This window comes from Vespa velutina, chromosome 6, assembly GCF_912470025.1.
Source record: "Vespa velutina chromosome 6, iVesVel2.1, whole genome shotgun sequence".
Lineage (NCBI taxonomy): Eukaryota > Metazoa > Arthropoda > Insecta > Hymenoptera > Vespidae > Vespa > Vespa velutina.
Window position 1 is genome coordinate 9054206 of NC_062193.1, and position 12330 is coordinate 9066535.

The following is a 12330-nucleotide window of genomic DNA, read 5'->3' on the forward strand; positions in this document are numbered from 1 at the left end:
AGAGAGAGAGAGAGAGAGAGGGAAAGGAGAGAGAGAGAAAAAGAAAACCTTATCGAGATCATTGACTTCGAGTTCGAAGTGGCGTTTTCTTAATAGACCAATACTTAGAATTCCTAAGCAAACGAGTGTCTAAGCAAGAATAAACTAATTTATTTTCCACACACGACTCTCTCGTGGGAGTCGATTCATTTTCTCTTGACTTGAGATCTCTTTCAGATCTTATCCGTACTGACCTTTTACGATCTCGATCGATCACTTCGACTCGGCGTTACGACTTTAATGAATTAAAATCGATGGGATCGATTGCAATAAATCGACAATCGATATATGTAAAATATTATTTACGGAAGTCGTAGAAATTGATATGAAAATGACATGCTATGTATGTTACGCATAACTCTTATCGACACATCTCGATCCTAGGAAAGCGCGAGAATGATGCATTGGACCGCGACGAAAGTGATGAACGGCTTTCTGCGAATCTATTCGCTGCCAATGTATTGCTAAATGAGATAAGACTCGAACTATTGCCGATAGAAAAAGCTATTTATAAATGAAGATCGTTGTTAATTAACCGATTTTTGACGTGCATTATTAATAACTACGGTAGGAGATATGTCGGTAACCGTTGCTTTTATATTTAGAATGTCAGGCCGATGTCGGTACGATCCGATTTCATCGATTAAAAAAAATTTAACGAAAAAGATCAGATATGAATAACCGTAGACTAAATGAAACTGTAACGATATAAGAAACCATAATAGCTCAAAGTTACTTTAGGAAGTGCGTTTCCGATTTCACTTGAACCCTAACATTTGGCTGTTATAGAAAACAATTAATGTTTCTCTATCCAATCGGAGAAGAGAATCGAACCACTCTCTCGGAACCGCCTTTTCTATAAATACGAATCTAATTTATCGGTGTTATTTTTATTACCACTCCAAGAAGACGAATCCATGCTCTTTGGTCCAGCCACATTAATGTAAAAGAGACACTGTCGTAGCCGTTCCTCTTGCTCGATAGACAGCTCATATTTTTTTATGTTCGTCGCGACGGAAGGAACGCGGAATGTATGTAGGTCGGATTCGTACGAAGCGAAGAAAGTAGAGAAAGAGAACGAGAAAGAGAAAGGGAGAGAAGGAAAGAGGAAAAGAAACGAGCATCTGTTAAACGCGATCACTTTTAGAGATCCCAACCCGATGACAAACGATTACGCGAATATACTTTCTTATGCGTCATGCATTCAATTTCTGGGCGTCTGTCCTGTGTTAAAAAGTCATGAAATATAAAATGAATATATTTTTCTACTTGCCTGAACGATACCATTCATTATTTCGTTCATGACAAATGGATAATTCCACGTTACCTCTTCTTTATCATTTTTACGAACGATTAAAGCCATCTCGAGGAAATCGGATCAGGGTGTCAGTTGTTGTTTCGTTTCGTCGGATGTACCTACCTATTCCTGTAAATAGAAGTGCGAAATTGCGTCATTGGTGTCAGCGCGATACACAAGATTTGCCAAAACTCTGCGTGCTCGCTTCGCTGTTACGTCTGACTGATGATGATTTTTTCTTTCTTTCTTTTTTTTACGAAAATGCGATGCAACTTTTTCTTCTTTCCTTTCCTTTTCTCTTTTTTTCCCCCTTTTTTAAGATAAAGCTTTCGATCTCCCCTATTCTTCTCTATCATCTTTACACACTTTCATTTCGTTTCACAGTCACGTCGTAAGTATAATTTCAAAGTGGGTTGGCACGTCGATTATATTCTCGTCGTCGGTTTGCTCACTTCGTGTCGCATTAAAACCGATCGACTTGAGGCAATTTGTCTACAATGTATGAATAGAAAGACATTGTCTGTCTCTTGTATTTTTTTTCTTTACTATTCGACAAAGTTGAGAGACATTTTATCCATGGAACAATTTGACTTCTTTTCTTGGTCAGGTCATCGACACAAGATTTTAAGAACGATACGTAAGAGTATAGATGTAGTCCGAAGTGTCGACGAACGATACGGCGAAGATGAGAACGATGTCGATGAGAGTGTTGTCTCGTACGTAGGTCCTAAAGAAGAGACGTAGGACGTGGCCCGTAAGTCAGGGTTAAACCTGCTGGTAGGCACCGTGAAAGCTTGTCTCTAAAAATAGACTTGGACCGGTCTAAAAATAGGACTCGAATACGTATGCCGGATATACGAACATGCATACGTATAAAGATATATATATATATATATATATGTGTGTGTGTGTGTGTGTGTGTGTGTGTGTGTGTGTGTGTGTACGAGAGGATAGTGAGAAAGAGAGAGAAAAGAATGCACTAAGAGCGTGTACGCGCACGCGCGCGCACGTGTAACGAAAGTAGAAACCATCGAAGGAATATCATGAACTAGAAAATTACTTTAACGATTCTTTGACTCCGATCGCCATTGACACGAACATTGTTTGCAAACGTGTTTGATCTTAAAGTTTAGAAGAAGCTCTAACGAGGAGAGAAATCCAATGGAAATAAGGTAATTACAATTAGAGATATATATATGTAGGTTGGGAAAACAGTCGCAGACACGGTGGATGCACGGGTGGATGCACTTGAGTGCAGTCAAACCGAGAGAAGCAAAGAATTCACCAAGGTGTACGAGGTACGCATTCCAATGGGCGGGTTATCAGAGACGGATCCATCCCACCTTCCATGCTGGAATGCATCTCTGTCCTTTTTTCTCTATCTCTTTCTTCGAGGCCTTAAGGCCCGTTCATACGCGCGCTACTCTCAAAAACATCGGACGCGAACGTAGAAAGCCACGTAAGAGTACCTACCTATAGGCAGATACTTAACTATGTACACGCATGTATTTCTTACTGGCTTGAGTTTATGAAAAAGTGAAAGCGTTTTTACGATCACCGATGAATGTAGAAATCCGTGTGATCGTAGCGACTAATTGCACGTATAAAAATTTTTATATTATCCCCCTCTCTCTCTCTCCCTCTCTCTCTCTCTCTCTCTCTCTCGCCTTTCAAAGATATTATCGACGCGAGAAAAAGCGATTTCGGATTTCATTTACATCAAGATGCCTTGGTTACATCTCAGAGAGAAATAGAAAGAGAGTAGATGCAAATGTCGTTCCCACCGGGAATAAAATTCTGTTGTTAGTTGCTTCGCAGTCGGAGAATTTTACGATGATTTGTAGAGCAGAACGGAATCTGACACTAATGAGAGAGCAGTAAGGGAGGCCCTCTTGCCGCTAGTTACACCGGCCAAGGACTCATTAATATTTTCAAAGTTGTTATTAAAAAGGCTCTTGAGATAGCGTTTGACGTTTCGTATAACCATAGAACGAGAAAGGATGATTTTTATTACAGACAAGATATTTTAATACCCTCGGTTCGACATGTGTTTTTAGAAAGTTTTAGACCACTCGTATTTTGCGGTTGAATAGAGTCGAACGTATCAAGATGGACTTCCTGTTTTTGCGAAAATTGCAATGGCTACCCGTTCAACGTGATCTCGGAGACAGAAGAAGAAATAGACAATGACGTCAGGTCAAAATTATCGGTCTACGTCTGACCGGGTCTTATCTTTTCAAACAAACCGCACACCGTTCGTGCTATGGACTACAATAATATACACGTTCGAGTATCCGCCTATGTGTTTTGTTCCCTCATATACGTGCCACCACACATGCACGTTGGAAGAATCGCTTTACATGGAACTGCATTGAACATCGATGATGTTGCCTCAAAAGAATGTTCAATGTTACTCTAAAAGAGCAACCTGTATTTTTATTCACCAGTTTAACGATTCTTAAACATAAAATTACGAAGAAGAATCGATGGTCATTTCTTTCTTTTCTTCTATTTATTCCTTTTCTTTTTTTACTCTATTTTTTTTCTTCTTCTTTTTCTTTTCCTTCTTTTTTTTTTTTTTTTTTTTACGAAGATCAGTGTAATTCAATTTCTTTCGATTGGAATGCCGATACGATATTGTGCACTCTTGTAAAAGTACACGCTTCAATTTCTTCGTATATGCATAGATATGTAGATATATGTATGTATATATATATATATATATATATATATATATATATATGTATGTATAGTACATAAGCTTTAGCTATCCGTTCCCACCATCGGAAGACGAAGAGGAAGAATTTAGAAATATTTACTTCCAAACTAGAGTTAACAAAACGTGATTCACCATCGTTAAATGCTCCTCGAGCGAAAATTAATGAAATAAAAATATTATCTTTTTCTTATTTAGAAAATCAATGAAATACGATAATACGTACGTAAAGTAATACGTACGTAGTTCGTAAAATAAAATAACGAGATCACAAATCCGAGAATATAGATATTTTTTTCCCGGCCGTTTCCTTAATTTTAACGGCATTACGTCGCTATACTTCCAAAGCATCGTTATTCTGATCTAATCGCGACAACGTAATCATGATCCAACACTCTGCAAACAAACGAGAAAAGAACGATACCTGCTCCCTCGTCTTCTGGCAAATTTCCCACAAATCTATCCCTCTCTCTCTCTCTCTCTCTCTCTTCCTCTCTTCCACTCCCTCTCTCATTCCCGAAATCGAATCGGCATTTACGACAGGCGCTCCTAAATCCAATCCTCGTAAACGAGATAAAATTTCACTTACAATCCGTTCGACTTTTTATCGATCTCGATATATCTTTGCAATTTGATATATATATATATATATATATATATATTTTTTTTTTGTTTCAAGACAGGACGATCTTTTATATTTGTTCAAGAAATAAAAAATGAAAAGTGAAAAATCAAAAAAAAGAAATAAAAAACAAAACATGACAATGTATAAAAAGCAAAACGATTCCGGAAGAAAATAGTTAATAAATTGTCGTGTCTCTTTGAGAAAAATTCAAGGGAACGACACGATACGGTATCTCACGTGGCAAAGAGTAGAAGGTGGGTGGAAGATTGGAAAAAAAAAGACGACGAGACTCGAGAAGACACGCGGTGAGAAATAAAAGCGATATTTTTATATCCACGGGAGTAAGCTCGGTGGCGTCCGGCAGCGGGCCTCGGCCTCTATTAATATCCACGAACCGGGCTTCCTCTCAGCCTCCGCAGCTTCGTCCTCTCTCTTTCTCTTACTCACTCACTCACTCACTCACTCTCACTCTTTGCCGCGAGCGAAGAGAAAACGATCGAACTACCAGAACTCGAAGATGATGATGAAGAAGAAGAATTGTCGCGAGAAGGGTAAAGTTTTCGTACGAAATTGCAAAGTACTATATAGTATGTTAAAAAAAAAAAAAAGAAGAAAGAAAGAAAAAAAAATAATAATAAACGTACAAAATAGAAGGTAAGAATCGCCGATCGTAATATAACTATTTATCAAAGTTATCAAACTTGATAAAGAAAAGATAATAATATAATGTGAGATTCTTTGGTAAAAAATGTACTGATCGAACGGTAAGAATGATTCACTTAAACGTCTCGATCGACTCATGCATTTTCGTACCGTGTGCAAGCGAGCAGCCTCTCGTAATCCTCTGTATAACGCGCAACGTTTTGCCACTCCAGGAGGCTTGAGCCAAAACACCCACGTTTCACGGACTTTTTTCTCTCTCTCTCTCTCTTTCTCTTTCTCTCTTTCTTTCTCTCTCTCTCTCTCTCTCTGTCTTTATCTCTCTTTTTCTTTTTCAGTTCTTCCTTCTTTCGATTTCTCTTCGGTGAAGAGATTTTTCAACGCTCAGAACGAAACGTCACCTGACCCATGACAGCCGCCAAGTCTTCTGATTCACGGTCGAATATTCTTTTTCTTCTATTAAAACGTCAATCGGCCGACACACAAAATATGTTCGTTAAACGCTATCAAAATATATCGGCCATGGTAGTAGATACGTAATTAGCGTTTAAAAAATACCGATAAGAAATTTCTAAAGTATGTTATTTCAAAAAATTTAATAATGAAAATTATTATTGCGAGAAAAGAGATTGGAAAAACGATTCGAAATGGATTTCGAAATAATTCACGATAAAAGAATAGTTAATTCATGATAGCCACGCTTTCTAGGAAACTCTTAGATATATATGATCGTTCCTTTCATTTTCTACGATTTTCACAAATAACGAGAAGCTATTGAGCTCTCGATAGCTCGTTGACATCCTCGACGAAACTTGAATTTACTTATCGAACGAAACATTTATTCGAAGCTATATGGAGGAATGACAAGCAGATTCCTTGATGTCAGGGAGAGCGAGAGAGAGAGAGAGAGAGAAAAAGGGAGACGAGAAATCCGAGTACGATCCGAAATAAACTCACGCTCTCGTCTAGAAACGTGTCTTTCTTCTCTTCCTTTTGTATCGATGAGCGAATCGACGCAAATGCACGCAGCCGGCATCTTTCGATCGTCTGCTGATATTTCGTCGAACTTGTTTCTCTGATATTTCTCTCGATGAAAAAACATTTAATTATGATTATGAACACGAAGGGAATAATTTATTAAAAAAATAAATAAAAAAGAACATAAATGGTAACAATAAAGATGAGAATATTCGTGAGAATCGATTAAGAAAAAAGCGTAAAAGTAATACTAAACGAAGTGATACGTTTGTTGTTAGTATCGTTTCTAAAGACATATATATATGGAACATTCTAATGGGAACGATTTGAAAAATATGAAAAATATTTCCAAGAAAAGGAACAAATTTCAATTTTGAATTATTCGTCGTAAAAATATCGTCCATTTCAATCGAGATTCCAGCACCTTCCTGAGGATATTCCTTGTCCGAAGTAAGGAGCGCAATGTTAACTAGACTCAGTATAAACGCGATATTTGCGTTAAACCACCCACGTGTTGGCAGCTTACCAGCTGTTACCACATTCGTGTATTAACCTTTATCGGAAGGAACTCGTATTTCGAGATAAAATTGCCTCACATTTCTCTGATCGTCTTTCCAAACAAGATCGTAAGAAGAAAAATTCTAGTATCTTATCTGATATTTTCGATTTTGTAAGCTGAAAGCTCTTTTGGCACGTCGAGGAAGATCGTTCCTTGTTTCTTGAACGATTTGAGCATTTAAACTTGGCGCCATTTCTTACTCGCTCTCTCTTTTCTCTCTCTCTCTCTCTCTCTCTCTCTCTCTCTCTCTCTCTCTCTTTCTCTCTTTCTTTCTTTTTCATTGCGTAATTTTGATCCAAGACACGAAAGCTGTGTAATGTCAAGTGCGTTCTCGTGAACGGAATTCTTCCTGGTCTGATGCCTATTTTGTAGAATTTCTTTGAATAAAATTACGATTATCAAAATAATTATAACGATTAACAAATTATTTTTTTATCTTTAAATTATTTTGAAAGTTTTAATAATCCAAGCATGAATCGGTCGAAATAATGATTGCATACATTACTTTTCTACTCAAAGCTACAAAGTTACGAGCGAGGAAAAGGCGACGTTATCAAATGGACGAGGCCGCAATCGAGCGATGGAATTCGCTGTGAGTCCTTCCTCGATGCGATAGCGCACATTCTATGCACGTGCATCGTCCCCAAATGAAATATCGCATAACATGCTAAGCGCCCACGTTACGCCGACTATATCATGCCTAGCGTAATCACGAAAACTCGTTTGTAATTAGACGAATGGAAAAGACTAGAAAACTCTTCATTAATTTTACATCTATTTTGGGTGCGATTTTTTCTGAGAGAAAAAAGAAAAGAAAAGAAAAAGAAAGAAAGAATAAGAGAAGAAAAAAAGTCTAGCTAATCGATACGATAAAGAGAAAAAGATAAATTTCCTCTCTAAATCTTATCTTCGTTATCGTTTATCTATTCTTATTTCGCTACTTTGTCCGCATCTGTTCATATATTTACTTAATTCTATATTTACTTATGCTTTTAGGCTTATTAACTAAAAAGTAGTAAGCGGTAGAGTCTTCCGCCTCTTATAGTTACGATAAGAGCCTTTGTTTATCGCGATACGGCCTTGGGATTATAAATTGACCATACGTAACTTTTGTATTTTTCAAAGCAACAAATAAAAAGATCGGCCGATTGTCAATGATTTTTTTTTGTTTTTAACGACGTTTATAAAACCAATTGGAAAATTAGATTAGTACTCGTTTAATACATATACATATATATACATATGTATATATGTATAGATACGTACGTAGGCATGTTCGATACTTTGCAGCAGCATCCGTTTTAGAATCTACAATGTAGACGAGCGCCCGTAAACTTCCTGCGCTTGTCAGAGATAAATGTCAGAAGGCGTCTATTAGAACTTCATCTTGGACTCGAAACTAGCTTCATCTCGGATCGAACACGTGACGATATTATACCGAGATTGCAATCTTGAACGATGGATTAGCCATCTCGAACGTCATTTCTTCTAACAATTCGAAGAATAGAATATACACGATCTAGGAAAAGTCTCTCTTGGGAAATGAGAGTTCCAAGACTCTCGAAGTATTTACTTCCGCGGAGAGATAAATAAGAGAGAAACAGAGATAGAGATAGAGTTAGAGATAGAGAGAAATCACATCATGCTAAGAGTCGTCGACGTCGACGGCGTCGTCTTCGTCTTGAGCGGGGCTCGACCCGGCTTGCGAGTTTCGCAAAGGCACCTTCTAGAAATAGAACGCCCAAATAATTTGCCTCGGATTACCAGCGACGCGCCGTTCTCTCTCTCTCTCTCTCTCTCTCTCTCTCTCTATCTCTATCTCTCTCTCTCTCTCTCTCTCTCTCCCTCGACACCCTTCCACCATCTCCCTTACGTTTCCTTACTCTGACGCTAAGTGACTTGGACTTTCTCTCTCTTTACTTCCGTCATTTGCAAATCGTCCCTTTACACCGTTTTCTCTTTTCTTTTTAATTCCATCTAAATAACATAGGTATAAATTTGCGAGAGAAGAAAAGAAAAACGACAGAAAGAAAACAAAAACAAAACAAACCAAAACAAAAAATAAAGAAAAAGAAAAAATAAAAAGATCAACCGGTTTGTCGAGTTTTCGTTAAGAACTACAAAATAAATATTATTTCCTTGACAGCCTTTTATTCTTTATTTAATCGATCAATAAGGACGAATCGAAAAAGAAAGATAAAATTTGTCGAGTATAGTATCCTCTGAGAGTGGGTGTTTCAAACGCAAACCTTACATCGCACTCATATTTCTCTCTCCTTTCCAAGAAAGCCCGAGGGCGCGGGTAGACGGCCGTATTTGCGGGATCGTAAAATAAACGGAGCACCGTAAGAAGAAGGCCAAGTTCGTAACGTCGATTACAAAGAAAATGTCTTTACTCCCGATCGACTATTCAAAGCAATCTGATTTTATATGAATGACAGGAAAGGACGTTAATTATTTGTTGGAATCAACTCTGTCAAGCAAACGAGATTTTCTTTATTACGAATTTGTATTAAAGTAGTTAAACTGAAACGATCGTTCATTCTAATCTGTCGACGATGATCGTTCTCAATGGTGATTTCTACAATGATCATCGCGATGATCTTTAGTACGATCTCGACGACAGAAGAAAGTCCGATACTCGTAGGAGCATCCCCCTCGTCATTCGAACATCGGCCAAAAGCTTCTCGTATTACCAACTCGCTTCATCGCCAAAACACGACGGTTGCGACGAGCCGAGCGTTTCGCGCGTAGTTGGCAAAGATTTCTACCGATGCGCGTGAAATAATTTGGCGTTTGCTTCCTCGGCCTTACGTAATACCATCGTCAACTTTATGGACTCGTCGGCGAAGAGTAGAGACAAACAAATACGACATTAGCTCATGGTCGTGACTTTCGATTATCAAACAATTTAGAAGAATGCACGTATTACGAGTAAGCTATGCGCAACGTATATCTTTACTAATGACGACGATGATACCAAGAAACGATATGATTTCTAACTAATCGTTGATATGACGAAAGAAATATATATATATATATATATATATTTCTTATATATATATATATAGTCGATAATCTATCCAAGAAATAATTCGATCTGACCGTTCGTCGAAAGTCGATCTCAAAGTTAAAAACGATCGGTTAAATCGTGATCGAACGGTCCTTGATCGAGAAATGAAAAAAACTAGGCGCCAGTCGAGATCACGGTGTCGTTCGACTTTCCATATCCACGAGGATAATTTTGTCTACAACCGGATTTTCCAAGATACGAATACGATCGTGTCTATCCTAGATACGGTAGCCTGAGTAAATGTAAATTGCTTGCCGTTAATTGAGCCTTCCACGCGCTATAAATTTTAATCGTTTAATCTTCTATGCATCGACACGCCTTCGATCCTAACAAAGTATATATATATAAGTTGGATATCTTGCAAACTCGTTGATTGTACCTAAACATGCATGAGTAAAAAAAGAAGAAGAAGAAGGAAAAAAAGAAAAATAAGACGCACATACCTTCTGTACGATCAATGGAGTGCCGAAATCCTTGCCACCTTGAAGACGAAATCCCCAGGGTGATCCATCGAAGCGGGAAAGTTTGACGCTTATCAGCTGTGCCATATCACTGAACTCGCTTGATCCCTTTTCTTAATAACCAAAAAAAAAAAAAAAAGTAACTCTCTTTTCCACCGACAACTACGTTTGTTATCCGATCTATCCAGGTCCGTGTTTGAAAATTGAAAACGACAAATTAATTTCAACGTTCCCTAATGAATTTAAAAGAGAACGTTTATATTTTTTTAACGTCGATCTATATCCTAATCTTTCTTTCTTTCTTCTTGATAATGCAACGTATTTATTACTCTCTTGGCTATTAAAAAATTATTTACGTAATGAATAATTATTATTAAGCACGTTTATGCGTTTTCAACGAAAAAAAAAAAAAATAAAAAAAAGAGCAATTATCCTCGTATAACACGTTTTGCACACCAATGTATCTTTTCTACTATTCTTCCTCGATCCTCGTCGATCGACGTGCGAGAGCTTACTGGAGGGAGCGCGCGCTCGGAAGAGGAACGGCACAAACGTTCCCGAAGAACGCGCAGGCCGGAGTAAAGGTAGCGAGGACGGTCAGTCGGGCAGCGGGGCCTTACGTGCGATTTCGAATAGTACGACGGAGTGGAGGAAGGAGGTAGAATACCGTCGACTGCTGGAGGGGATAGAAGGAGGGTGTGCTGCCTCCTCTATATATATGTATATATATGGATTGTAGAAGAGAGAGAGAGAGAGAGAGAGAGAGAGAGAGAGAGAGAAAGAGAGGGAAAGAGAGAACGAGAGTACTGTCCTTCTCTTCTTCCTCTTCTTCTTCTTCTTCTTCTTCTTCTTCTTCCTCCTCTTCTTCCTTCCACGACGCGACGACGACGACGACGACGATCCTGCTACTTCGACATTCTCGACATTTTATTTGCTCCTTTTCCCTCGAAAACTTCTTCTTCTTCTTCTTCTTTTTCTTCCTCTTCTTTGCTGTCTCCTGTAGCTTCGCAAACAAGAACACTTTGGCCGATCTATGCAACATGCTGCGTTCACACTCTTATTTCGTTTCTTTTGCTTTTTTCGTTTTCTTACTTTCTTTTATGTAATTTCATGAGGTTCGTCATTTTAATTAATGGAAAAAAAGAAAAAAATTAATGGAAAAAAAGATAAAAATAAATGAAGAAATAAAAATGAAAAAATAGAAAAAGAAAAATAAAAGGAAAGAGAAACGAGGAAAAACAAAATATAGGAGCGTCAGGATTATGGAGTTTCTTCTTTTCGGCCTTTTTCGTTCCCGCATCAAGAACGGAAATGTATGCAGAAGCGAGTTGCATGAATCGACGTTACCGGATACCCGCGTGCATGTATCGTAGTGCGACAATAAAACGAACGTTCTTAAATGCAGAAACACGTCTGGTATCTTCCCTAGCAGTCCGAAAGATCCTACTGCGATATAAGGGTGGACGAACGGCGCCTTAGTCATCGTTTCTTGCCGTCAATGGGTCATCCGGGGTCATGAATGGGATAATCGGCCGTTAAATAAAATTCTTCCACGATATCGAACGTTCTATAGTAAAATTTGCAACGTCAATGACGGATCATATTTGACCTTGAATCTTCACCATGGAACAAGTTGAAAAACGAATCATGGATTGTGAGTGCATCGACGTTCTCACAAAGGAATCATCCAAAAGTCCCTGAAAATAAAAGTTGTCTATTCAATGTTACGAAGGAATACGAATAAAGAAATTTGTCGTGAATGAATAAAGAAATAGTTTGTTTCTTTCATAAGATCGACCTACTTATCGATTCGAAATTGTATCTCTCCGTTGTAGGATAAAAACCTCTTGAAAGATAGGAATAAAAACGAGGAAGAGACGAGACGGATCTCGACGGCACGAGACTTCGGTAGACTTTGGTAG

The 12330-nt window shown here is 38.1% G+C and overlaps 1 protein-coding gene across 1 annotated transcript in view; it reads right to left on the reverse strand.

Moving 5' to 3' along the window:
- Nucleotides 1–11052, reverse strand: part of LOC124949836 — a 28405-nt gene extending 17353 nt beyond the window's left edge. Inside the window, exon 1 of the mRNA XM_047495567.1 lies at nucleotides 10391–11052. Within this exon, the coding sequence (XP_047351523.1) occupies nucleotides 10391–10495 (105 nt within the window). The 5' untranslated portion in view covers nucleotides 10496–11052. The remainder of the gene's footprint in view (nucleotides 1–10390) is intronic.
- Nucleotides 11053–12330: the final 1278 nt, after the last annotated feature.